Raw genomic sequence first — 26,680 nt, 5'->3', positions numbered from 1 at the left:
AGTGGAGCAGTGAATCAGCACTTGAGGCTTTTGCTAACGTCGGTCTTCTAGGCTAATTCATTTCAGAAGTTTTGTGTTGTTGTTTTTGCTTTAATGTTATTTGGGCTCTAAATACTTTGATGGTAGAAAAAAATCCATTAGTCTCTTCATTTCGAGTAAAAGTACTCAAAAATTGCATATGATTCTACTACAAAGCTAAATGGCTTAAATGAAGGCTGCTTTGCTTATTTGAGGGATGATGAAAGGAATTACTATCGTATCCTGTAAATGTTTTATTGGAGTGAGTTTATAGCCAATACGACAAGCCAAAACAAGACTTTAAGGCTTAATTCAGAGTCTCACTAATGATCAATCTGTGTCTTTCTCTTCACTGTCTCCTCCACCAACTTGTTCCAACCTCGTGGACATTCTCATAAATCACATTAACCTTTACATTTCACCTTTTGGGGTTATTTTGGTGACCGGTTATGTCCAGAATAATTAACAGCCAGTTGGCCAGGGCAGTGTGTGTGTGTGTGAGACAGAGAGGGAGAGAGACAACCTGCTGGGCCAACACGTGCTGCCTCTCCCGGGCTGGTTAATGGGATCACAGCCACCGCGTGTCCATGGTAACCGTGCTCTCTTCCTCTCCCCTGCCCCCTGCAGACGGACTGCCCCAACTTCATCCGAGTCCTCGAGGTCCTAAACTCCACCCACATGTACGCCTGCGGGACCTTCGCCTTCAGCCCGCGCTGCACCTACATCGTAAGGCAACAAGCTGCTCTCACCATCAGTCGCTCTCTTCCACCTTAGTCATGCCTGTTATTGCTTTCTTCTAGAGCTTTCTGTCCTGCATTGACCCATGAATTACTCCTCTTACTCTCTTACAACCCTACTGTGATACCACAAAGACATGCCTGTGTCTTTCCTTACATCTCTCTCTGTTCCCTTTGCTTACTCTGTCCGTTTGTCCCTCATTCCATTGCCTCTCCCAGGATTGTTCTATTGTCACTTTACAAATATTAAAGTCACCCTGCTGTGTTAGTTACTACTCCTGCTCTGTGTGTGTGTGTGTGTGTGTGTGTGTGTGTGTGTGTTTTGTGTGACTGCAATTACAAAATGGTAAAGTGGGTCAGAAAATCAATTGACACACTCATGTCAAATCTACAGGATATTAATGCACAGGTGTGCATGAAGTGGTTGTAATATTGTTTATTGCCTGTACCCTAAGAGCACACTATGCAAGTCTTTGTAAGGGCCACAGGGCCTACTGGCATACTGGAGTATGTGTAGCGCCCCAGAGCCCTTAAGTGCTTAGTTGGTTGGTCTCGAGATCCACAGAAATACACATCTGGATTTAGGTCTTCCTCAGCAACCTCAGCTTCCCCTCTTCCCAGTTTCCATAAATCTCCTCCATTAGCGGTAATGCATTTTCGTGTACACTTTGGTCATTTCCGTAAAGCCTTTATCAACAGCGACTGACAGGCTTTTAGCCAACACCATTAGCAGCAGCAGCTAAAATAGCGGAACTACAGGCTGTGGCCGTCCATGCTTAATCTCACCCGGGTCATTTCCTGTTGTGGTCGGCTGTCGTTGCAAAACCCGCTAGAGGCTTGCACCCCTTCCAGCAGCAGCAGCAGCAGCAGCAGCAGCAGCATCATCATCATCATCAGCAAGATCCATGTTTGTCTTATGAGTGTTTTGCAACCACAGACCAGTGCAGTATCCCACACTTCATTCCAGGCATTCTTGGCCTCCTCCATGGACCCCATGGATGGCAGTGGCTCAGGAAGTTGAGCAGAGAAAGCATCCGCGAATCGGAGCGTTCCCAAATTGTGTCTGCCCCCAGGCATCGGGAGGTTTGAATTGTTAAATGTGAGGTTTGAAAGATGCCACATAAACTGAACCCGTTCACATTCTCCCCCTCATGAGTTTGTGTCCTTAGTTGCCGTCTCTTGAAGTTCTCGTGCCATATCCGAAGATGCTTGCCGTGGAATGTTTTAATCTCATTAAGTGCATTATTATTGCCGTGCACATCAGTGCTGGTCAACCGCTCAGTGCTTCTCCACTCACTGCATTGTCATGCAAACATTTGTCCCCGCCTGGACACTTCGTGCTGAACCTTCACACACTACAGACCACTTACATTCTAATCCTCTCACATGAGGTTGCTAGTTTTGCTAGATTTTTGTGTGCAGCTGTGTATGAAATGAAGGGTGCGTGCGTGTGTGCGTTGCTGTGCATGGGAGTGGGTATTAACTGGTTTAATTGGTTGTCAGGGAAATTCGCATGAAAAGCCCTCAAGTCCATTAGTGTAAGTAAATACGTAATTCTTTGAGTTATCACGTCAGAAACGAATGACCATGACCGGAGCTTACTAGTCAAGCATGGGAACAAGTGCGGCCCCTCAAGACCCTGGGGCCCTTGGGAGTATTTAGATTGAGTCCTTGGGCGGTCTTTGCACATGAGCGACTTTGATCAAATAGGGTAAGATACAGACAGATACAGCTGTGTTGCCTCTTACCTCTCTGTATTGGCTAATGATAGGTTCATAATTAAATGTGAAGAATAGAAAACTAATTTATATGTAATATTACACAACAGTTAGACTTTGTCAAAGATACTTCTTTGTCAAGAATTGGTGTCTTAGAGAGCAGAGATGCAGATCCAGTCCCCTCACTGTACTGCAAGCTCCTTACTACAGATAAAGCAAAGATGTTTAACTTTATCTTTATCTTTCCTTTCATCTCATTCTCTGGTCTTTCCTCTCTTTACTCTCTCTCTCTCTCTCTCTCAGAACTCTGAGACATTCTCGTTGGTGTTCGGCCCCAGTGGTAAACCTGACGAGGGTAGAGGTCGTTGCCCCTACGACCCCTACCAGAGGAACACGGCCATCACAGTGGGTAAGAGAGCTGAGACACACACACACACACACACACACACACACACACACACAAACACTCTTGCCATGCCAAGGCCCTGTTGTTTTAATCTTGTGCTGTGGGAGAAAGAGCAGGGAGAGCAGACACTCCTAATCCTCTTGCTCTTAAGCTTCTGTCCTTAGCTTTTTATCTTTGGGTGTGTGACGTGACTGCTGCACCAACACACTCCTCCTAGCTCACCTTTCATACATCAGAGACCGTATGTACACACACATACATACGCAGTCGTGTGTGTGTATATATAAACACACACAGATACAGCAAATAGATACATACGTAGTCCGTGTAATATGACATCTTGACAGAAAAGTGCTTGTCTTTTGCACTGCAGCAAATTCTGCATTGGTCATGGTGTAGTCGATCGATCGATCTGTTGATCAACTAGGGATATGTCTCAAACGTCTAGCCAGTGACGTAAATCATTGTCTGTGTATTTTTAGAGGAATAGGGTCTGGATGAGAGTGTTTGTATTTTATATAATGTGAATGTCGGAAATCTTGTGTCATTTGAGTGTATACACTGCCATTCAAAAGTTTGGAATCACTGAGAAATGTCCTTGGTTTTGAAAGAAAAACATATTTTTATGTTTATATTTTTATATAATCCTAATAACTTAAAATCGATGGCATATAGTTTAGACCATCGGTTCCCAAACTGGGGTACGCGTACCCCCAGGGGTACGCGAAGTGGTTCAGGGGGTACGCGGGGAGAACATTTCCGCGATAACGGAAAACGGACGGAATTACCCTTTGAAACAGAATTGCAACTTTCAGACGGAAACATCATTTTGTGCATCAAAATCGCCCAAATTCCCCTGTATTTTGCCCTGCACGGCTGTATTTCTTTATAATAAACACAACAACGATCGCACCGATGAACAAGCATAGGCTAATTAAAAAACAAAACCACTGAGAAAATGTCACGTCTGTGCTGAACTCCGCTCTGGCCACGCCCCCCTGTCCAACGGCCTGTAAAATTAATTTGCTCATCTTCCCAATCGCCTGCAAATAATGTTTTTTTTAGTCTTCTGTTCTGTTGATGGCTGGCAAACAACAACCTTAGAAGGTTTGGATCACTTGTGGCACATATTAAATGAGGCAAAACGAAAAAAAAAAAAAAAACGGAATTCACCTAAAAGCTAAAAAGGAAAACGGGGGGGTACGTAGCTGGAGATTGAATGTCTGAAGGGGTACGGGACTGTAAAAAGTTTGGGAACCACTGGTTTAGACTATATAGTTTATTAATTCATGTTGTTAATGACTACTACTACAAGAAACTGTTTTAAAAAAAAAAAAAATGTATTATAAATGGAACATCTGCATAGACGTAACATTGTGTATATATGACAGACACACAGACACACAGACACACAGACACACAGACACACAGACACACAGACACACAGACACACAGACACACAGACACACAGACACACAGACACACAGACACACAGACACACAGACACACAGACACACAGACACACAGACACACATCATATATTCGTGTGTGTATATATTTCATATATTTGTGTGTGTGTTTTACAGACGGAGAGCTCTACACAGGTACAGTTGCAGACTACCGGGGCAATCGGCCGGTCATCTCTCGGCACCTGAGCGAGGGCAGCCATGTTGACCTGAAACTGGACGACACTCTTGGCTGGCTGGAGGGTGAGTTGGCGCCTGGATGCCTCAGGCCTCCACTTTCTCTTGTGTCCGAGTGCCAATCCTGTCCCAAGCGGTTTGTGTCTTTGTGGCAGTGGTGTGTGAGGGGAGCGGTATTGGTTACTATTTGTAATTATTATTGGTTAAGAAGGTTTTATTTGTTTATTAAAATTACAATATTTTCTCACATTATTATTTTTTTGTGAAATGCCTCTGCAAAATATTGTTTTACTATTACCAGCTAGTAGAGCAAGGTATTAACATCAAAAAAGTCATGTGTTCAAATCCTAAAGATGACACAATGCTGAAGAAATGTGTACCTTACTTGTACTGTAAGATGCTTTGCATGACGGGATCTTCTAAATTAATTAATGTAAAATGATCAAACACAGAGGCCATTATTTAAGAATGACGATGATTATGATAATGGTGATCGTAGTAATTATGAGTATTTTATTCCTCTCCATTTTTTTCCATGCAGACCCCACGTTCATCAGCTCCAGTTACGTCCCAAGCGAGGAGAAGGTCTACTTCTTCTTCAGCGAGGTGGGACGAGAATACGACTTCATCGACAAGCTCACCGTGTCCCGTGTCGCACAAGTCTGCACGGTAAGACAGCTGTGTGTGGTATTTCACACAAGCACGTGTGTGTGTGTGTGTGTGTGTGTGTGTGTGTGTGTGTGTGTGTGTGTATGTGAGAGTGTTTGTTTTAGAGAGGGAGCGAGAATAGCTGTGTGTTTGTTCTGCACATTCTTCTGAGCGTGGCTGTTTGTGGTTAGTTGTGCTTTTTTTATTGATAAGCTGGGCTGCGTGTCTTTGATAATGGAGTATAAATTCCCTCTGCATTCTTGTGGTTCAGTTTGAATGTCTCTGTGATGTTCCGTTGTGTTGTGGGTGTGTGTTTGTGTTGAACTCGATAGCTAAGGAATTATTGAAGAATGAAAAGTTTTTTTTTTTTTTTTTAACACTCATTTTCTCACACCCAAAGCACACAGTGTTGTGTACAATGGTGTTGTATTGTGGTCCTTTATCAATATAACTAAGTCCTATTAATTGTTTGTGTAGCAAACAGCCTGTCCTTTACCTAGTATTATCTAATATTTATTGTTACACTAGGTCTCTCTTGCTCGTAGCTTTATTGTTCTCTCCCTTGTACGTCGCTTTGGACAAAAGCGTCATCTAAATGTAAATGTCAATGTTATGTGTAGTGGACATTGACTCAGCGTGAGACTGCAAATAGCAAAGTTAGCAAACTTTGCCACATCAGACATGCCTTAGCTCAACATAGTAATACCCTGTTTTTTGGGTGAGGTCAGTGTGAACTACAAAAGGATCAGAATCTATTCACTAGGAGTCTCCCAGTGGCTACAATTATTTATTGTGTGTGCATCTCCCACGGAGCACACATTTGTCATGCCATAGTGTAGTACCATGCTGTGATGTATTGGGATGGGTTTGGACGAAAGTGTGATGAATTGGATGACTGTAAATGAAAACATGCCTCTTCCCGTGGTACAGAGTGATGTGGGCGGCCAGCGGACCCTGCAGAGACGCTGGACCACCTTTGCCAAAGCACAGCTTCTTTGCCAGTCCCAGGGGGAGCTGCCTTACAATGTGCTGGAGGACATGTTCACCCTCCAGCCACCAGAGGGAGCTCCAGAGGAGGACACGCTCTTCTACGGCATCTTCAGTTCTCAGTGGTGAGGAAGAGGTTAACATAGAGAGCTACAGATTCAAACTTCATTTGTGTTTGGCAACTTGGCAATTCTTGTCTTTTACAAGAATCTTAATGAATATTATGAGTGTTAAAAAAACACAACTATCCATCTTTCATATATGACTATATATGATCGTAATAACCTTTTGTGTAAACTTGGGTCCTTTGGTTTTCTTTGATTGCTGAGAGATTATTAATATAATCTCAAAGACTTTGAAGCCTGTCACAATTACACGCATCATAACTGAAATATTGAATCCAAAACTATCTAGTAAACTGAAAACTCGTTTGAATGAGAAACATTTCAGTAGAAGCTATAGCCATCTTTGACACGCATCTACCGATCTCTCTCTCTCTCCCCTCTCTCTCTCTCTCTTCCCTCCTCCAGGTCAGTTAACTCAGGCCGTTCAGCGGTGTGTGTGTTCAGCCTTGACGACATCGGAGCTGTGTTTTCCGGGAACTACAAGGTCTTGAACCGAGATACACTGAGATGGAGTACGCGTGTGCAGGAAAAAGTGGCCAACCCTGGATCAGTGAGTCTGTTTTTATCAAATATCGTTTGAAAAATGATTCATATAGGCCTATTATTTCTTTGTTAAAACAGTTGCGTTAGCAAGTGGTTTGCTGGTGAAGGGAGATCGAGGGTTGCTGCTGCGGAATGTCAGTGACTAGGTTAATCTGTCTTCCATTGCGTGAGCGCTCAAAGCCGTGATCGTAACCAAGTGTTCAGCAATCTGGCCTGGTTTTCTTCAGTTGGTAGAAAATGGTCCATTTAAGGCCTCGTAAACCCACCTAATGGAATTGGGTTAAATACACTTAAGGGGCCCTAAGATGGAAGAAAACACATGTTTGTTTAGTTTGCTAATCTTGTGTTTGTAAAAGAGATGAATAATGTAATTCTCATGAAGCAATTAAAATCTACTCCACATCACTTATTATGAGTTTATATTGATCTTTCTGCTTTGTCAGATGTTGACTTTCTCTCACGTTTTGTGTATTCTAGAACAGACATCAGAAATACCATTGCTTACATTAGACTCTGTTTGACCCGTTTCGCCCCAAACCTCTCCTCACCTCCACGCCTCTCTGTCCTCTCCCTCTCCAGTGTGGCCTCCACAACGCCTCAGACAGCACACTGCGCTTCGTCAAGGAGAACTTCCTCACAGACGAGAGTGTACAGCCCAGCAGCCGGAAGCTCAGCATGGTGTCGCCCGACTATAGCTATAGCAACATAGCTGTGCAGAGGGTGCGCGGCGCAAAGGGCAGGAACTACACCGTGCTTTACCTGCTCACAGGTGCGAGAACATGGTGGCCGTGGCGTGACTACAGGGTTCCTATTTGCTCTAGTTCTTGCAGAAGTTATAGAACTTCTCCTTTGGCCCACAAAATCAAAAAAAAGAATCTTTTCTTTTGACCCAAAATATGAAACATACAGTAGATGCACATAGCCAACCTTTTCTGCAGTGAATTGCATTGCATGCAATATGCAATTTACAACTGTGTTTGATGCCCATGCTTAGCTGAATGAAAACCAAAATCACACTGAAATTGACCTTTTACTTCATAGCATATGTCAGCGCCAGTGTATTTTGTGGAATTAAATGAGTAAACTGGTTTTCCCGTTTGTGCAGAATCGGGCTACCTGCACAAAACAGTTCTGCTGGAGAAGGGGCCTCACATCATCGAGGAGGTGCAAGTGTTCCGACAGCCCCAACCCATCAAGAACCTCCTGCTGTCCATAGATAAGGTGAAGCTCCTCATGCTCTGCCCACCTCCCGTGCTCTCTCTGGGTATCACCCCTCTGTGTATCTACAGGACTGTTTATGTCTTTACCAGATTCTTTATTCAATGTTTGATATATATACAAATTTAGAACTTTAACAGTAACAAAAGTGAATGCAGTGCTGTTAATTATATTAATGATGACAGACATCAACAACAGTAGCAATAATAATATATTATTTTAATAGCAGGCATTTAAGGTCAGTCCTATTATGTGTACACTTATTAGTGTTCTGTAGGGTTTTTCATTAATCAGCAGTTCACGCACTGCCAAATCTACACCTGAGTTGGGCATGTATGCACCATTGGTCATGACCTGCAGGGTTGTGGACATCTGGACATGTGGATATTTTCTCTTTGTGCATCTTAATTACCTCCATGCACTTACCAGCTTGGGAGTTTGGAAAGGAGCCGTACATAGTGGCCTAGAGAGCATGACGTTCCTATTAAAAGCATGTCAAGCTCAAGTGCTTCAGGACCAACATATGCCAGGACCTCATTCAAGTAGATTAGGCGGCATCATTTGTGGTAAAAACTTTTGGCTTCACATTTAATGGGAATTAAACTCAAGAGGAGTGTGAAGTTGTAGACCGTTCACAGACTGGGGGAAAGTGGAAGTGTTGTCCTGAGTGACTTTTCTTCTCAGGATTGTAAATAGTTTGCGAGTTGAGGGTCTTACCACCAATAAAACAGCCATGGCTCTGTGCATTCCTCCAAGCAGTCCTACATCTTAAAAGACACTCTGCATATTCAGGGGAATGTGGAGCATTTCACTTATGTCTGCTTCTTGTAACCTTTTTGTCTTCTTGCTGTGCAGGATCATGTACCCTATATGTAGATCATAAATAAATGTACACATTGAGCATAATGTGTATATATACAGTGCCCTCCACAATTATTGGCACCCTTAGTGAATGTGACCAAAACAGGCTATGAAAAAATATGTCTCTCAAAATATTCACAAAAATCTTACCTTTTCATTGAAGTAAAATTATTGAAAGAAAAAAAAAAAGATGACATTAAATAAATATTATTCTCCAAAACAGGTGTGCCACAATTATTGGCACCCCTTCATTTAATGTTTTGAGCAGCCTCCCTTTTCCAAGATAACAGCTCTGAGTCTTCTCCTATAATGCGTGTTGAGGTTGGTGAACACATGGCACGGGATCTGAGACCATTCCTGCATACAGTATCTCTCCAGATCCTTCAGATTCTTAGGTCAACGCCTGTATACTCGGCTTCAGCTCTTCCCACAGATTTTCTATGGGGTTTAGGTCGGGGGACTGTGATGGCCATGGCAAAACCTTTATTCCGCGGTCGGTGAACAATTTTTGTGTTGATTTTGAGGTGTGCTTCGGATCATTGTCCTGCTGGAAGGTCCAACCACAGCCAATTTTAAGCTTCCTAGAAGGGGCTGTTAGGTTTTCATTTAATATCTGCTGGTATTTGATGGAGTCCATGATACCATGTATCCTAACAAGATGTCGAGGGCCTTTGGAAGAAAAACAGCCCCACAACATCAAAGATCCGCCACCATACTTCGCAGTGGGTATGAGGTGCTTTTCTGTATGGCTATCTTTCTATCTACGCCAAACCCTCCTTTGATGTTTGTTGCCAAAAAGCTTTATTTTGGTCTCTATCTGACCATATAACTCGGTCCCATTGAAAGTCTGACTTACATTTGGCAAACTGTAGGCGCTTTAGTTTGTTGTTGATTGACAGCAGAGGCTTTTTTCTGGCAACCCTCCAAAACAACTTATGGTGATGGAGGTGGCGTCTGATGGTAGTTCTGGAGACTTTCTGAACCCAAGACTCAATTTACCTCTGCAATTCTCCAGCTGTGATCCTTGGAGATTATTTTGCCAGTCGAACCATCCTCCTCACGGTGCATGGGGTCAATTTACAGATAGGTCCCCTTCCAGGCTGATTCCTTACATCTCCTGTCGCTTTGAACTTCTTAACTATTGCCCTGATTGTGGAAATGGGTATTTTCAACTGTTAAGATATTTTCTTATATCCTTTTCCGAATTTCTGCAGCTCAACAACTTTTTGTTGCACTTTGACACTGTGTTCTTTTGTCTTTCCCATCTTGAATGAATGACTAAGGGTATTTGGCCTGTGTCACCTCATATTTATACCCGAGTGAAACAGGAAGTCATGGTTGACCACTAAAGAGTTCCTAATCAAACAGGTGAACTTGAAAATGTAAAACATGACTGGTAATATACTTCAGTTAGATTTTAATTATAAGATTTTCTAGGGGTGCCAATAATTGTGGCACCCATGTTTTGGAGAAAAATATTTTATTTAATGTATTTATTTTTATTTTATTTAATGTATAAATTTTACTTCAATGAAAAGGTAAGATTTTTGTGAACATTTTGAGTAAAAGACCGAGAGGATAAACAGCAAAGATATATTTTTTCATAGCCTGTTTTGGTCACATTCACTAAGGGTGCCAATAATTGCGGAGGCCACTGTGTGTGTGTGTGTGTGTGTGTGTGTGTGTGTGTGTGTGTCTATATATATATATATATATATATTATACGTATATACGTATATACATATATATACATGTTAAAAGTGACTGTTTGTCATCATTCTTGCTGGCGGATTTGCGTTGTTTAAGATTTCTTTGCGATTCAAACTCTGTGCTGACTCTAGTTCTTCTCCTTTTGTCCTGCCCAGGGTTCCGTGTTTGTGGGCTCCTCTGAGGGAGTGTCCGAGGTCCCCGTGGCGAACTGCTCCTTCTACTCGGGCTGCGCGGAGTGTGTGCTCGCCCGAGACCCCTTCTGTGGGTGGGACCCCTCCTTGAGAATCTGCACAGACATCGCAAATATACAGGCTAATGCGTGAGTACAGGAGACTCTACTAGCTTATTACATTATTCACATTCCAGGCAGCCACACGGAATATCTGACCTGCACACACAGACCTTTTCCTCTTGTATGTTAGTCTTTGACAAGAGTCCCAAAGAATTACTGCGTGTCATGGGTTCGGCCTGATTTGAAAGTGAATGATGAACTCTGGGATGAACTGAATGTGCTATGTGCTATGGGCTATGTGCTATTCTACCTTACAGAGCGCAGGATGTGGAGAAAGGCAACGTGCTGGAGGAGTGCAAGTCCTTATCTCTCTCGCCGCGATCCAGCTTTCCACCTCTCAGACCCCCCACAGGTGTGTATGAGTGAAGCGTGTTCCTCTGAGACACACACACACACACACACACACACACACACGTCTGTAGGGTGGTACTGTGGCACAAACAGCTGATCCCTCCCAGCTGGTCCTGTGTTGTACACTAGTGCCTCATACTTGTATGAAATGGAGGTTACTTTAAGAGTAGGTAAAGGTAAAGTTCCAGTATTTAGCAGAAGCTTTTATCCAAAGCGAATTACAAGGGCATACTTATTTATACACAGATACAACTATTTGCCCATCTGTGCCATAACAGATTGCTTGGATGCACTGGTCAAGTCACTACTGCAGTATACCAGATGTCTTTCACTAAAGAAACACTTTATGTAAACAATGTATCCTGAATTCCCTATTGGAAAATTGGAATAGCCAATTGCTGGACAATAACCGTATGTCTTGCGTGCATCAACACAAACATGGGCTGCGTTGCCCCTTGTGGTATTTTCTGTGCCTTACACAAGTGCCACGTGGTGTTGTAGCAATACTGTTTTGTGTGTTGTTGTTCCTGTGTTAGTTTTGGCCATTTTCCAAAATGTCTACTTGGATTTGTGCCCTCTCATTCTAATAGGATCATAGGGATTTCAATTAGGAATTTTCTCTCTAAAGTCGTATTTGCATACTTCCCCTGCACTCTTGCAATGCTAGTATGCGTTTTGAGAAACGGCCTTTGTGTGTGTGTGTGTGTGTCCTGTGCCTGTACTGTGCATGTGCCCGTGTTCGTGTTTGTGTGTGTGTGACGCGTAGATCTCTGATGTCCTGTAGCTACTTGTCTCCCAGGTGAGCTGAAGTCCGTGACGCTCAACGAGGTGGTGCATCTGCAGTGCCCCGAGGCCTCGCGCCTGGCCCGCCGTCACTGGGAGCGGCCCAACAGCCGCCTGTCCCCGGACCTCTACCTGCAGCAGGACGACGGCAGCCTGCGTTTCCTGGCAACGCCCATCACACTGGGCCACTACCTGTGCCTGTCGGTGGAGAACGGCTTCCAGCAGGTGCTGTCTGTCTACCAGGTCAAGCAGAAGAGTAGTGCTGGAGGTGGAGGAGGCGGCACCACCAGCCAACCGATGAGCGCCGTGCCCTCACGCACCACCCAGGATCACCAGCCAAATGGCGAGCCCGGGATGGGCCCACTGCCCACAACCGCCTGGGGGCCAAGGAGGACCGAGGGGAAGGTGAGAGATCACGAGGCAACGCCTACGCTGTCGCCGCGGGAGACGGCAGGGGTGACGCCGCACAAGGGCAGCAGGAACTTCACCTTGTGGCTGAACCCGGTACTGCAGGCCGAGACTGAGACTGAGACGAAACTGAAGGGCCGCGGGGGCGTGACGCCTGCCAAGGGGGGGTCAGGAGGTGTAGTAGGAGAAGGGGTGGAGAAAGGAGGAGGTGCTGGGGAGCAGCTGCTGCAGACCAACATGCCGAGCTACCTGCAGGAGCTGGTGGTGGTTTCGGTGCTGCTCGTGCTGAGTGTGAGCATGCTGCTCACTGTCGCCCTCTACGGCATGAGGCAGCGCTGCCGCAGTCGCACCGCGCCCCAGGCCTGCGCACGCCGAGACGCAGAGAGGGGGGCCCCCGCCAACACCACCGGGGGGACCGCCTCCACTCAGCAGGAGCGGGAGGCTCTCAAGGCGTCGCCACGGGAGACGAAACGCAATGGACAGGCGCACAATAGCCAGGTGCAGAACGGCGGGAAGAGTCCAGTCACTCTGAGCAAGGGCGTGGCCAACGGTTCTAACGGGCACCTCCCCAACACGCCCATATGAGGGCGCCACAGAAAAACAACAACCCGTGACCCAGTACTTTGTTAGTCATGTCCAACCCCCCGACCCCCCTGCACACAACGGAGCCTCATGTATGCAATGTTGCACTGAGTCACAGAAAGACCAACACCCCCACGCCCCTCTTAAATGCACATGTGCACCGCCTGCTCACGCACCCCCTCCTTTTCCAACAAATCACCACTGCTGTGGTGTGAAAGACAAAAAAAAGAAATCTGTCAAACTTTTTCGTATTTCAGAGAATAAACTTTCAGGGAGAGAAAATTACTGTGGACCCTTCAACCAATCCTGATTTCTTCAACGATTCCTTTCTTTTCTACACTCTTGTCTGACCTCAACCATTGATGGGTGGGGGGATGGGGGGTGGGGGGGTTCATCTGGAAAATCAAGGATTTTTTTCTCTCTCTGTACTTGTGTAAATTCTGTGTCGGTACATATTTAAAGGTGAAGTGTTTGACAAAAGACGAGGAGCTCAGAGATGTGTGAATATGAATGAATGTATATGACGGGCACTAGCTGGACACTGCCTTCCTCCAATCAATGTCTTCACGAGTCAGACTAGCATACAGGTAACCGTTACCTTCAACCGAAGGTGAAATCAGACCTTGGTACTGAGTGCATAATGCACATACATACTGTATTAATCATCCCCGCTCAGAATTAAGACCGCTATTCTTTACCTACATTCAGTATCAAAGCAGAAATGAAGGAATACTTTTGGAGAATTTTTTTTCATTGAGTGTGATTGAAACCACTGACAAAGCTACAGTAGTATGTGTTGATCTAATTAATCTGCACTTTGAGTCAGGACAAGTTAAGAGTACAGTCAAACATGGCCATGAACAGAACTTATTTTATTACAGAAGTATGTCAGCAGGATCACATCCTCCTGACACGTCTTCTGCATCTCAGACATGAGGGATGTTCACAGCATAACCACTTTTCAGGCTTTATTTATTTTACAAATATTTAAAATATTGCATCTCTGCTGCCAATGTTAATCACCTTTACTTGTTCAGTCATTTACCTATCCATTGCTCTCAATGGCTTATGCTTAAAGTTCGTCGTGTAAGAGACCACGTGGGTATCCGTATCCTACTTGCCTCTTTACTTGAAGAGGTGTACCACTATGGAAACCATGCTTCAAACGTGTTCTTCTTTCTGGTACACTGCTCAGAAATCGGTACGAAACTCCGAGAATGTGGTTAGCGAGGTCAAATTGGAGCATTTGTTCTGCATCTGGTGTAGTGTACGTTGACATTAATAATTTATTTGATATCCCGTCATGGCACAGACTGGAATGAAATCCTCAAATATGAAATTTCACCTGTAAGATGTGAGATTGCCAAAGGAGTACAGTTCTTAAATGTATAGGTACAAAGACCTAGACTATTGCAACCATGTTAGCGCTGCATAATGTGTGTACTTTTTTTGTTCAATGAGAAATCGTTTGGATGCCACTTACATCTGAACTCATGGTACAGATCAAAATCAACAGACCACTGTTATTTCTAAAGAGTTATTTTGTCTTTATTTTTATACAGTGTTTATCTGAGTGTTAAAATTAAAAATGCTGTCCTTTACATTTTACAACCATTTCCTGTCTCTCAAGTGTGATTTCTGTTCCTAGCCACACGATGGCAAACTTGATCTAAGAGTTGTTGCTCGGGGGAGGGGTGGGGGGGGGATTCTCACAACTATATGACCTAACTTCTCTTCATTACCTGTTCTCACACACAGTAGGCTTTTTTTCTTTAGTCTTTTCTGAGTAATTTTCTGACATTGTATCTTTTTCAGTGAGTCTACATTTTAACGTTGACGGGATGCAATTTTGGTAGGTGTCGTTAGATTCGTATTCTGAACCTTTATTTATTCCCAATTAGTTCAAACACATGACATCTTGTTCTAATAGTGGGCAGGGGCATTGGGTGTGAATGTATAGTGACGATGTCTGATTTCATAGATCATTGTCGCTTACTTTAGCTTTAAGGCTGCGCTCATCCTCCTGCATAGGTCATGTTCTCAGTCAGTGCATTGAATGTCCTTGAAATTCGGCATCAGTAGGCTTTACATTCTGAACGTTCTTGTTTACCACTCGATGAGGACCTTAGGATAGTTTGAATATGATTATCTGACAGGTGTGCATCAATGTAACCCAAAAATGCCATTATTTGAGTCTTCTGTATTTTAAAAACGATCCACTCAGCAAGTTTTTCCCTATCCTCTTAAACTGTTTTTATGATCAGCCCGTGTAAATATAACCTGCAAAGAATATGAGCGCTTGGACAGTTATGCAAGCTCTGTGGAAGAATAGCCTATGGCACGTTGTAAAATAATGATATATTATTGATGCGCTCTGCAAGTTCTATCCATCAGCCGCACGGTCTTAAAATATCATGAGTCATGGAAGTTGCCAGAGCAGCCACAGAGCTGCAGCGCCGGCTCACATGAGCAAGTAGCGCAGCCTCCGTCTACAATGCGGTAGAAAAACTCCTGCCGCCTACCGTCATACCCACACACACCCTCTGATGTAACTTGTTAGGATAGGAGGATACACAGATAATAGTGACGGCAGGAATCGCCGATATATTAAAAGGAAAAACGACCATCAGACCACAGAATACATCAAGGTAAGCATAATTTAGCATCAGACATAATTTGGGACATTGTCTTTCATACACACATTTGAATTGGTCCACCAGCCCGATGCTCTGATGGGACAGAGGTTGCGTCTTTTTATAGAGTTGAGTCGGCATTGCCTTTTAATTGTGTGTGTGCGTGTGTCCATCCCGTCTCCTTGAGAAACGTTTAAACAGAATCCGTGTTCCACGGAAGGCGGATTGGATGCTGTTAAATAGTTGTCTTGATATGTAGAGGTGTCCCACAAACACAGACCTCATCATGACCGTGCCATTAACAAACAGCGTAATCGTATCATCTATGCATTAGCACTGGAATCTTCTACTCCACCCTCTATCATCATCTGATTACTGTATGTTTATATGCATGTGTCTGCTGTGTTGTGTTGCTGGGTACTGATGTGCACTCGCATTCCCACACGTATTGCGCTGCTTATGGAGCACCTAATTCAACGCAGTCCTCCTGCACGTGTCCACCTTTTATTTCTTACTTCCCATAAACCCGAGATACAACCAAACATGTCTCCTTACCCCGACCTCCCCATCCCATATCAGGGCTAAAATCCACATTCTGTCATTCTGACCACCACTCTGCTCCTATCCCTCCAGGTGCAGAATGGCTTTAGATAGCCAGGACCCCTTGCCTCTTCCTGGGAACCTCACCAGGAGACAGGTGAAAGGCTTCATGCGAGTGGAGCCCATTACGCTGGGGGTGAGTTCCGGTTTTACAATTGCCTCTGTTTCTGTTTGCTGCTTAGTTTGCGATGTGACGAATGTCATTGTGATAGCTCAAATTAAATTTTTTAACTGTAGATATACTGTATATTTGTTAGTGCCATATCCACTGGGCTGCTATCAGAATGTTCCCGTGTTTACCAAATTCACACATATATTGGTAGTGTAAGATGCTAAATGAATGTTGCACAACAAACAGCTGTTTATTTGTCTGTTATTACTATGCAGCACCAATAGTTATTGATCTTTTACAGTGAATGACCTGTCTTCTCCCTCAGTCCATTCAGATCCTGATTGCAGTGTTGACCATGTTCCTGAGTGTCTCTTTGCTAACTCCCTACGACCTCACCTCCCAGGACTTCGTCAATTACAGTATTGAGATTCTCATAGGTTCAGCGGAGGTAAGGCTAGGCATTGGCTGTGCCTGTGAACACACCTTTCCCAAGTGCAAACACTCACCTGTTCAGATGTTGACGATGTCGAAGTAGTCGGTGTGTCATGGAATTCTGTGCAAAAAGTCTTACTTTTAAAGCATGGTTTGTCAGAATTCACAACCAGGTTGGCTTTTGTTTTTAATAACTATTCACAACTTCACAAGACGCGTCCGCAATTTAGAAAATACCATCTGATATATAAATCTACGCCTATTTCATGGTCTCTAATCCCTAGTCTGAAAATAATCTGCTGATCGTCTGTGTTTAAATTTTCCGTATTTGATTGGACTGATCTCATTACTAGTGGAGTAACTAATGCTTTTTAATTCCTCAGTTAATCATATCAGGCGCTGTCCTTATTCACACTGGGAGACGGCCCTCAATGTGCATGGTAAGTCTGGTTGACATTAATTAAATTAATCAATATATCAGTAAATGAGTTGCCCTAATAAATATTGCGATTAGTTAATTAGCTGCACTAATGCTCATTTGTTCCACGGATAATGTCATTTACATTTTACACCATGCATGGATAATAATGTCAAAAAATTATGTCAATTTAATAAAAATTAGGTAGTAGGTGTCTGTGTTTTTCCCATACATAGTTACTGGACTAGGCCATGAGATGTTTTTATATGATGTACCATAGATATCAAATGTAGTCACTAGACATACTCTTCTGCTTAATACCCTATCCTCTACTGGTGAGTGCCATGTACTCTAAATGGCTACATGGCTGCAATGAATGGTCTTCATCTCTGTGTTCCTTTGTTCCTGCAGATCACAGCAATGCTGGTATTCCACCTCGTGAGTCTGGCCATCAGTATAGCGGCCATCGCTATGCTTTCCAACCACCTGCCGTACCGACAGAACATGTACCACTGCGAGCACTGCAGTGAGCTGGAGCTGGACGTGGCGGTAGGTGCATGATTGCTGTTTGAGGTTTTATGGGGAAAGATGAAGAGCATTTGCAGTAGCTTTTACACACTGTCTGCTGTGGCCTGTTTCGTATTCTTCTTGCTGAATCCATTTCAAATATGCTCTTTTCTTGTTTGTTTTTCAAAGCAACAACACTGTTTCAAGACATGCGCTTACAAAGTGGAGAGCCCCTGTAAAGTAAGCATGCTTTCTTCAATACAGTCCTCATCTATAGTGCAGACAGACAAACTGCACTTGCATTACACAGGTTATAGCATATACTCAGAACCGTGTATATGATCCATGATATCATTCTAATCTTACCAGTATTTTGTAGCTTTAAAGCCTTTATCAGAATTGCTGTGGACATTCTTTTATCGGCTATTGATCAGTCTTTAATTAAATAACTTGTAAAACAATGAGCATTCCTCTCTTTTACCCTGTATCTTTTAAAGTATTTGATTGACGGCCTTCTCATCACCCTGGTGGTATTCATTACTCTGGAGCTTCTGATCTGCATCATAGCTATACTGTTCGGCCTGCAGGTGCTCATCCAAGGTAGAACACAGGTGAGGCAGATTCCTTGTCAAATCCCATCATTTTATTGGTTCGTGGATGTGAGCTCATCTGTGCCTTGTGAACTCATTGTTTACCCTCTTTCTCTATGTCTGTCTCTCCCTTTGCCTGTCTCTCTGTCTGTCTCTGCCTGTCTCTCTGTCTGTCGCTCTCTGTCTGTCGCTCTCTGTCTGTGACTTTCCCCCCTCCTTTAGCTTCCTCGTCTCACTCAGAAAACTGCACCAGGCCAGTCTATTGAGGCTCCCCTGTCTGAGGTACTGTACAGTTCAGCATAGAGCCATACAGTATAAAAATGTCAAATTCCCCTTCTGACCCCCGATTAGAGTCAAATATGAAATGGAAACAGCGAGATTGACTTGATTCACCATTTGTCCCTCCCTCTCTAACCCATTCTTTTTCTTTCTCTGTCCCTTCTTTCCCAATCTCCTGTCACTGACCTGCCCTTTCTCTCCCTCTCTCTCGCTCTCTCTCTCTATCTCTATCTCTCTCTCTGTCTCTCTCTCTCTCTCAGGAGGCAGTAGAGGAAGGTACTGTTGCTGTAGAGGTGGAAACACTTCCAGCAGAACCAGTGGTGGATCCACCGCCATATAAGGTCTGAGTTTACCGTCTTCTTTCAGCAAGAGGAAGACTTCAGGGAAGGTGATGGGGTGCTCAGCGCAAAGCCAAAAGACTGCTTTGTAGCTTCCTTTCTGTTGGCAAACCCACTGACCTAATTGTATGACTACTTATGGTTTGTATGGAATGTGGTTAATCAGTTAATCAGTAGCATATACATATAGCAAAGTACTGTTTATACTGTTTGACATGTATATTTTTTCAGTAACTGGATCTGGCATGTCTGTTATGATCATGTGGCAATGAAAGAGAACAAACTGTATTTTGGGGGCCTGTACTGATACTTGTGTGTCACACTGTGATGTAATGGGGAATGAAATCCTATACTATGTACTATCACACTTGCAAGATGGATGTAATCGATGGTTATCCAGCGAAGTGTTTAACGGCACGTTATCTGCTTTTGTTTGCTAGACTGTTGTGTTTGAGATGAAGTTTGTTTGTTTCACATTCAGAAACCTGACAAGTGTTTCAGCCATGTACAATCCAGTCTTTCTAAATATTCGTTTTGTGCTTATTTTTATAAACTTTTACTGTCAAAATGTAATAAAGATGTTTCTAGCTTACAAAAGTGCTGTGTTGGAAATTCTTGTTGGGACTCTTACTACAGTCTTTATAATGATGTACTTATGCATATGTATATCTATAGAGGTTTGCTGTTTAGGAGTGGGTAGGCCTAGATTATGTAATGCTAAAGAAGACACCATATAAATATGTTTTAAGGTATTGTATCATGTAGGCTATTGTGTTCCTACATTTCTTGTTTTGTTTAACATTTTTTTCCACAACATAAGAAAATGACAAAGAAACCAACTTTAGAGTGCACAGGCTTTTTGACCTCTGGGCCTTTCTTAGTTTTTTCTTCAAATAAAAGCCAAGGCATCAAAAATCACAGTTATGAATTACTTGTGAGACATGTTTATATATATTGGCACGCCTGTCCTGTTTAAAGGTTAGGTGGAAACGTTTGTTTATGTTCATTTGTCTTCATCTTGCTTGTCAACAAACACTGTTCCGCGGACTTCCTCATCCCTAACGCCAGGCAGAGCCGTGTTATGGCTGCAGGCCGATTTTGCTGCATGGATATTGAAACCACGGTGCGTCGACCACGAGGTGATGCTGCTGCTGCAGGCTGTCCTTGATAGCAGGCTGTCCGCGGTGACTTCTTGCCAAGGAGGATCCGTCAAATAACAACGAATGGTTTTCTTTTTTATGTTTGCAGACAGACAGCAATTGTTAAATGTTCAACAAACACACTGTCTATAAACACTAAAAAGTAAGCGCATGTCTACGAACGACCAAGACATTACAGAATGATTCCATCAACCAAGCCTTTTAAAATAATATAATTCAAATAATAATACATTCCTTGCAACATAGCTGTAGCCTGGTTGAGAGCAAACGCTGCTTATTCTAGTGTTAAGAAATAGTATGTATGTGAAGTGTCAATGGACAAACTCCTCCTCTCTACTGACGCGCAGCTACACGACAGCGCTTCTCATCTAAAAAAATGTGAGTCATGGAAGTTGCCAGAGCACCGCAGTAGCGCTTAGCACCCCCATCCCGGCACAGCGCATCCTCCGTACCCAATGCGGTAGAAACCGGCCCATGCACTCCTAGCACCGCACACGCCCATTTAACTAGTTTTTGTCACCTCTGCAAGGCACTAGGATTTACGGCACGCGTCTTATATTCCTGCTAAAACCAGTTGTAAGGATACAACTAAATTTAAAGGAAGCGAGGTAAGCGAGACACATTTAAAATGGCTTGCATTAGCAGAATCGTGACCTGGGACGTACCTTTACCGTTTCAGTCGGCACTGCAGACAAACATCCGTTACAGAGGCGTGTGTATAGCCTTTTGCATATAGCCTTATTCTGTTCGACCTTCGCGTGCGCACTTTACAGGTTTTGATTTCTCTATCATAAGTTTTGTGATTTTCCTGCATTTTACGGCAGGCTTTGCATGGTAACATATGCGTATGTTATTTTGCAATGTTTCAGCTGTCTAAAACATTTTGCTCAGGTGTATAATGATAAAACGGCAAACACACGTACTGTAGCCTAATCATAAAGAGCACGTGCATTAGTCTTCTGTATCTCCTGTCCCTACCCTTATCATTCAAAATATTAGTTAAAACTGTTAAATCAGTTACATCCACCTGACTTTACGTTTCAAACTATGATATATTTAAAGCTATTTAGATATCTGTGTATGTCGTTCTGCAATTCAAAATGTACCGTACAATTTCAGGACATTTGACAATGGTCTTTAATGTCTAATTTCACTCTGATTAACTCCTTATCTATTTGTGTGCTTTTAAATCACAGGTAGACCCCATCTTTCCACATTTCATTCACATCAGCTCACCCCCCTTCTCTTCTAACATCCACTGAATCACCTCTTACAGTGCCTTAGCCATCCTATCAACAGTTATTTTTTATCTATACCCTTCTAAGGGCTTTTATAGATCCCTAACCAACATTTGCCTGACACCCACCATATCTCCTGCTCTACCCTATCCTGCCCGGTAACAGCATGGGTCTTGAAAGCCAGAATGCCAACCGTCCCCCTGGAGACCTAAAAACCCAGCAGGTGGACACCTACCTGAGACTGGAGCCCAAGACACTGGGGGTGAGTGACCGCTGTTACGCACAGGAACAGGAGAGAGAGAGAGAGAGAGAGAAAGAGAGAGAGAGTTTGATACTCAAAGGGAAGTGACGTATCGAGTGAGAAATAAGATATTTTGGATTAATGTTTTGACTTGTCAGTAGAAGCAAATATTCTGCTGTATGAAGATCCTCCATCATGTTTTAGATGTCTTCAAAATTAATTCAGTGAACTGCCAAAGGCTGAATGAGAGACTAAGGAGGTGGTTCGCCCCCTCAAGTTTGAGTTGATCTCTTTGTGGGTGATGCCTATAGTGAAAAGTCTAACTGCAGAAACAAATTTATTTTATGTTCTGTGTGTGCTGTTGGGTTCTTATCATTACACTATATGTACTTTCAGTCAGTCAAGTTATGCATAGCATTTTTACAGTAAAAGTTGTAGCATCACACAAATGGCAAGCTAGTTGACAAGCCTATTGAATGTCTACAGCAGCATGCATGTCCAGGCCTGCTCTTGGCCACTGTAGCATTGTAGTAGTGTCCAAGCACAGCCCTTGTGTCATAAGTAACACAGATATGGTGCTGATCTGTTCAGGCCATCCAAGTGCTCATCGGTGTGTTGACGCTGTGCCTGAGCGCCACCCTGTTGCAGATCAAAGATCTGCACTTCGTCGTTGACATCATCATCCTGCTGCTGATTGCCCTGGAGGTGAGACACCTGGAATTAATTGGAGAATAAAGAGGCATGGCGTTTCAACGTAGGCCTGTAGTGCTAGGTCATGAACTCTGATAGTGCTTGGGTGGTACACGCCAAGCAAATCTAGCATGCAAGACTACAGCAGGTTATGCAACCTGGAACGTGCAGCTTATTTTTAGAAACATTCAATTTCTTACGTAATACTTGTGGTGTAGAATTCGTTTTTTTCATGCCAGTGTTTGGTTTAACGATTTTGGCAAGAGTAAGTGTTTTTCTGGTCATTTTTATACTTTTCTTCCTCAGATTGTTCTTTCTGGGTCCTTCCTGATAGTCACCGGGCTTCGGCCTACTCTTCTCTGGGTGAGTTGCATAGATCAATCAATTAGTCAATCAGTCAATCAGTCAATCGATCAATCGATCAAGCGATCAAGCGATCAAGCGATCAATCGATCAAGCGATCAAGAGATCAAGCGATCAAGCGATCATTTGATCAGTCAATCGATCAATCTCATTAGAATAGTTCCCCTTTTGTGCCACTCTCTAAAGGGTAGCTTACATGAGTATTGTCTTAGAGTATTTCCAAACAGTCGGCCCCTTGCCACTGGGCCAGTTGGGCTGCAGAGGAAGATAATGTAAACATGCTGATTTTTCATTTTTCAGTCATGGAAGAGACTGAATGATCAGTAGCAATATGGCCAAATCAAGTAAATCACATTATGACTGGTCTTTGAAACATATCCTATAGGTTTGAAACTGAATAGAAGCAAGACTATATATATCTTTGTGAATATGGATCCATGTCATGATCTCACTCTCTCTCTCTCTCTCCTTCTCTCTCTCTCTCTCTCTCTCTATACTACTGTGTCTCAGTTGAAAGCTATGTTGGTGGTGCATCTGGTGAGTCTGGCCTTCACTACGGCAGCACTGGGCCTACTGTCCAAGAACCTGCCCTACCGGCAGACATCTTACCACTGTGAGCACTGCCGTCGGCTGGAGATCTTCACTGTGGTGAGTGAGGAAGACCCCATCAGAGTGCGTCATGGGATTTGGAGTTTTTTAGAATCAATTAGTGAGCTATGCTGTGATGATAAAGATATAATGGGTTGAATACAGGGCTTGCCAGAGTACAATAGATGCTCAGTCATGTTTTCTTTTTCTCTCTCGTCATGCCTTCATTCTACCACTACATTTCCCTTTCGTTCATCTTCTTCCTTTCTTTCCTTGCTTTCTTTCTTCTCTCTCTGTCTTTCTACCTCTCAGTTGCTTATTGATGGCATCCTTGGCACACTGGTTCTGTTCCTGATTGTGGAACTCGTGATCTGCATTGTGGTCATATTGTTTGGGCTCAGTGTCCTTGCTCAAGGAGGAATTCAGGTCAGCAAAACATAACCTGCTCAGAAGCCCTAAAGGCAATGGCACCCTGGGAAGAATTATCCTGGCAGTAAATGTAATTGTACACAGGTCCACCATTTTAAAAAAAAGAGAAAAAGTTAAAGCTATTAATATATGTATTGTGAATAGCTTTACTGTTATGTCTTTTTCATTTATCTCTGATTTTCTATGGAGAACATTCCTAACGAGTAAGTATTATGAACACATTGAAATACTGCTTTATTGTCCTCCTCCCACTATGTTTAGCTTCCTGGAGTAAGCCAGCGATTGACCACGCCGCCCGTACAGGTGCAGCCTGTGATGGTCGCTCCAGCCCAGGTGAGGCCTTCTCTTTGATACTTCAGTTGTACAGTCTAGAAAGGTTCATACAGAAAACAACATAAACCTGAAAATGGCTCAGCGAAGCACAGCTTAAAGATGCAGTCCGTGATTATGGCGCAAGTGTGATGATATTTCAGCCAATCAAATTACAACCCTCCCTTTTGTGCTTCTGAAGCAACGTGTTGATTGGCTGGAATTGTCAGCTAAAGGACCGTGAGGAGAAATTCATTGAATTTGACAAAAAGTGTATTAGATTAGGATCTCAGTCTGTACCTTTAAATCTGGCTCATGTTTGGTAGATGTGTATGATTGCATCATCAGGCACACTGTATGGTTACAATAGGTGAATGCACTGTGCCTCTGTTTGAAATAGAATCCACACCATGTACATACAGTACACAAGTACAGGTCATCATGTCCTTGAAGTGTTTTGTGTGTGTGTGTGTGTGTGTGTGTGTGTGTGTGTGTGTGTGTGTGTGTACATGGGTGGTAAAATGCCTGATTTAGCAGAAACGCAGAAACCAATTTAACTGAGACACAGCTGTCATTGGCTCATCTCTTGCTCTCTCTCCCTCGCTCTCTCTTCCTTTGATACACTGATATACAAAATTGACCTTTGACCTTTGTCTTTGCCCTCCTTTTATATTTAACCTCCTTTTCTTCCCGTATTCCACTGTGGCTTATCTTCCTGTCCCCCTCTCTCCTTGTCTCCCTCTCTGTATCTCTATAGATGTCACATGTGACTGAGGTAGTAACTGAGCTTCAGCCAGAACGACAGCCCACTCCTGAACCAAAGCTGGTGCCAAAACCCATGCACGCTGCAATAAGACCGGAGCCTGTACACGTTCCGTCCCCACCTATGGAGACCACAGAACCTCAAGTGGTGCCTATAGAACCTCAGGTGGTCCCAATAGAACCTCAGGTGGTGCCAATAGAACCTCAGGTGGTGCCAATGGAGCCACAGGTTGTATCTATGGAACCTCAGGTGGTGCCAATGGAACCCCAGGTCGAGCCCTTGTAACTAACAGCTAATGCGAGGCTTTGAACAATCAGTCATCATTGTGGTGATCTGAAGGAGAGGTGGATTATGGGAAGGGATTCTTGGACAAAATGTGGAATCAGTGTCAGAGTGACATCTAAATCAAAAGAGCTGAATCTGGTGGAGATTACGCAGGAACACCTAACATGGTGTCCTCTGTCATGGAGTCCGCATGTAAAACTTTTTTAGTTCAAAGCACCCAGTCACGCTTGTGTTGATCATTCAAAACAATCACATTGTGCCAAATTATTTTTTCAATATTTTCCAATATTTATTGTAACCAATGTAGCTAACTCCCTCTACTGTGTACTGTACTCTGTAAAAAGGTGCTATCTAGTATCTATGGTTCTTTGGGTTCCCTCTGTGGGGTAGCCTTGAATGGTTCTACCTGTAACCCACCTATAACCCCCTAATGATTTGTTCTTGTTAGAACCCTCTCAGACACCATTCAACTTTTGTTATGCTTTTGCTCAGCTAGCCTTATTGCAGTCATCTCAAGCGTGTATTTTTCTCATAACCAATCATAGTTATGCTGATGAAAAAAATCCTCTGAAATGAAAATCTAGTATATGGCATTCATGACAGGGGATATCAGGGTAGGTGTATAAAGTGCTGCTGCTCCTAAACAAAGATGACATTCCTATTCAGTGAAACGAATGAAGTAATAAATGAAATATTTCAAATGCTGCATAGCAAGTCGGGGGAATCATGTGTCAATATGAAATATTAATGTATAGGACTCCATGATTTGCAATTTTTTCTGTCAAATTTATAATCAAACAAACTTCATTCACTGAGATCATTTGTGCGTGAAGAGACAATTCATGGTATTTTAAGTATAGGCTAAACACACCCTCAACATCACATGTTCACACTGGGCATTAAATTAGATGTATTCATGATATGTACTCGCTAATCACCCCCCACACACCCTCACACCATTTCAGCTGACAATCTCAAAGGATATCAACATGTCAATATGATGTCATCACTAATTGTTAAGGTTATATTTTTGGAAAATATGTCAGCAAGAGATGGATTAGACATATTAAAAGTTTTTTTTTCTCTTATGTCTCATGTCTGGTTTTGTGAAAAATTCTGTTGTGAAAAAAAAACCTCCTCTTTCATTTGACATTAAAACGGATGACAGAGCTCTTTTAAACTAACCGAAGGAGATCCCAGTCTATATCCTAGAAAAAGAAAGATGTAGCACTAACAATGGCATCAAAGAAGGTAAAGAGGTCTGTGTCTTTTGTTCCAACATCTCTGCGCACTGCCACCCTAAACTTACTGACTGCTGAATGACGATCAGAGCCACATAGCTCAGTCAATGCACTGGTTAAGTGAATACCACTGCAGACCTATAGGGTCAGCTGTCAATGATACTACTAGTAATTTATCTTCTGGTAATGGTTAGTTATTGCTTATTTGCATAGTCATGTTCTTATAATCATCTTTTCACCTTGTTTCTTTCCTATTTCAGTCCTACATGATGTCATAACTCAAAGTTACCAGTAGATGGTAGTAGTACATGACTGCTTTTAAAACCTCAGAAAAAAGTCAACAATAATAACATTATTATTATTATTATTATTATCACCATCCTCATTGTTATTATTATTATTATACACAACAACAGCAACTATTTTTTGCACTG

The 26,680-nt window shown here is 43.0% G+C and overlaps 3 protein-coding genes across 8 annotated transcripts in view; all 3 read left to right on the top strand.

Moving 5' to 3' along the window:
- sema4ab (sema domain, immunoglobulin domain (Ig), transmembrane domain (TM) and short cytoplasmic domain, (semaphorin) 4Ab) overlaps positions 1–13,407 on the top strand; it is a 32,697-nt gene extending 19,290 nt beyond the window's left edge. For 3 of the 4 annotated variants that reach the window (XM_031585606.2, XM_031585605.2, XM_031585607.2), the window contains 11 exons: positions 646–744; positions 2,777–2,882; positions 4,466–4,588; positions 5,064–5,191; positions 6,101–6,282; positions 6,688–6,832; positions 7,405–7,594; positions 7,931–8,046; positions 10,770–10,933; positions 11,164–11,258; positions 12,042–13,407. In XM_031585606.2, the coding sequence (XP_031441466.1) occupies positions 646–744; positions 2,777–2,882; positions 4,466–4,588; positions 5,064–5,191; positions 6,101–6,282; positions 6,688–6,832; positions 7,405–7,594; positions 7,931–8,046; positions 10,770–10,933; positions 11,164–11,258; positions 12,042–13,033 (2,340 nt within the window). In that variant the 3' untranslated portion in view covers positions 13,034–13,407. The remainder of the gene's footprint in view (positions 1–645; positions 745–2,776; positions 2,883–4,465; positions 4,589–5,063; positions 5,192–6,100; positions 6,283–6,687; positions 6,833–7,404; positions 7,595–7,930; positions 8,047–10,769; positions 10,934–11,163; positions 11,259–12,041) is intronic. The other variant, XM_012828907.3, reaches the window with a different exon arrangement.
- Positions 13,408–14,717: 1,310 nt separating this feature from the next.
- LOC116224905 lies at positions 14,718–19,536 on the top strand. Its single transcript, XM_031585611.2, has 9 exons — positions 14,718–15,678; positions 16,297–16,399; positions 16,701–16,823; positions 17,191–17,247; positions 17,637–17,774; positions 17,922–17,972; positions 18,230–18,343; positions 18,545–18,604; positions 18,862–19,536. Exons 2-9 carry the CDS (start codon positions 16,304–16,306, stop codon positions 18,946–18,948), a joined length of 726 nt encoding a protein of 241 aa, XP_031441471.1. The 5' UTR covers positions 14,718–15,678; positions 16,297–16,303; the 3' UTR covers positions 18,949–19,536.
- A 90-nt stretch (positions 19,537–19,626) lies between these two features.
- Positions 19,627–26,090, top strand: LOC116224904 (membrane-spanning 4-domains subfamily A member 4D-like). Of its 3 annotated transcripts, none has more exons than XM_031585610.2 (8): positions 19,627–20,707; positions 21,503–21,599; positions 22,170–22,283; positions 22,575–22,631; positions 23,142–23,279; positions 23,532–23,645; positions 23,910–23,981; positions 24,715–26,090. In XM_031585610.2, the coding sequence occupies exons 2-8, from the start codon at positions 21,504–21,506 to the stop codon at positions 25,003–25,005; spliced, it is 882 nt and encodes a 293-aa protein (XP_031441470.1). In that variant the 5' UTR covers positions 19,627–20,707; position 21,503; the 3' UTR covers positions 25,006–26,090. The 3 variants fall into 3 exon arrangements, with proteins under 3 accessions (XP_031441470.1, XP_031441469.1, XP_031441468.1); XM_031585609.2 differs by having other exon boundaries at positions 21,425–21,599; XM_031585608.2 differs by having other exon boundaries at positions 21,296–21,599.
- Positions 26,091–26,680: the final 590 nt, after the last annotated feature.

Source organism: Clupea harengus, chromosome 19 (genome assembly GCF_900700415.2).
Source record: "Clupea harengus chromosome 19, Ch_v2.0.2, whole genome shotgun sequence".
Taxonomy (NCBI): domain Eukaryota; kingdom Metazoa; phylum Chordata; class Actinopteri; order Clupeiformes; family Clupeidae; genus Clupea; species Clupea harengus.
This window is presented reverse-complemented; position numbering and strand designations above follow the sequence as displayed.

Bases quoted from the DNA above. Each gene is read 5' to 3' on its own strand.
- LOC116224905 (XM_031585611.2), top strand. From the start codon at position 16,304: ATGGCTTTAGATAGCCAGGACCCCTTGCCTCTTCCTGGGAACCTCACC. The intron at 16,824-17,190 runs GTAAGGCTAGGC...TTAATTCCTCAG, and splicing joins TTCTCATAGGTTCAGCGGAG to TTAATCATATCAGGCGCTGT. The intron at 17,973-18,229 runs GTAAGCATGCTT...TATCTTTTAAAG, and splicing joins AAGTGGAGAGCCCCTGTAAA to TATTTGATTGACGGCCTTCT.
- LOC116224904 (XM_031585610.2), top strand. From the start codon at position 21,504: ATGGGTCTTGAAAGCCAGAATGCCAACCGTCCCCCTGGAGACCTAAAA. The intron at 21,600-22,169 runs GTGAGTGACCGC...TGATCTGTTCAG, and splicing joins TGGAGCCCAAGACACTGGGG to GCCATCCAAGTGCTCATCGG. The intron at 23,646-23,909 runs GTCAGCAAAACA...CACTATGTTTAG, and splicing joins TTGCTCAAGGAGGAATTCAG to CTTCCTGGAGTAAGCCAGCG.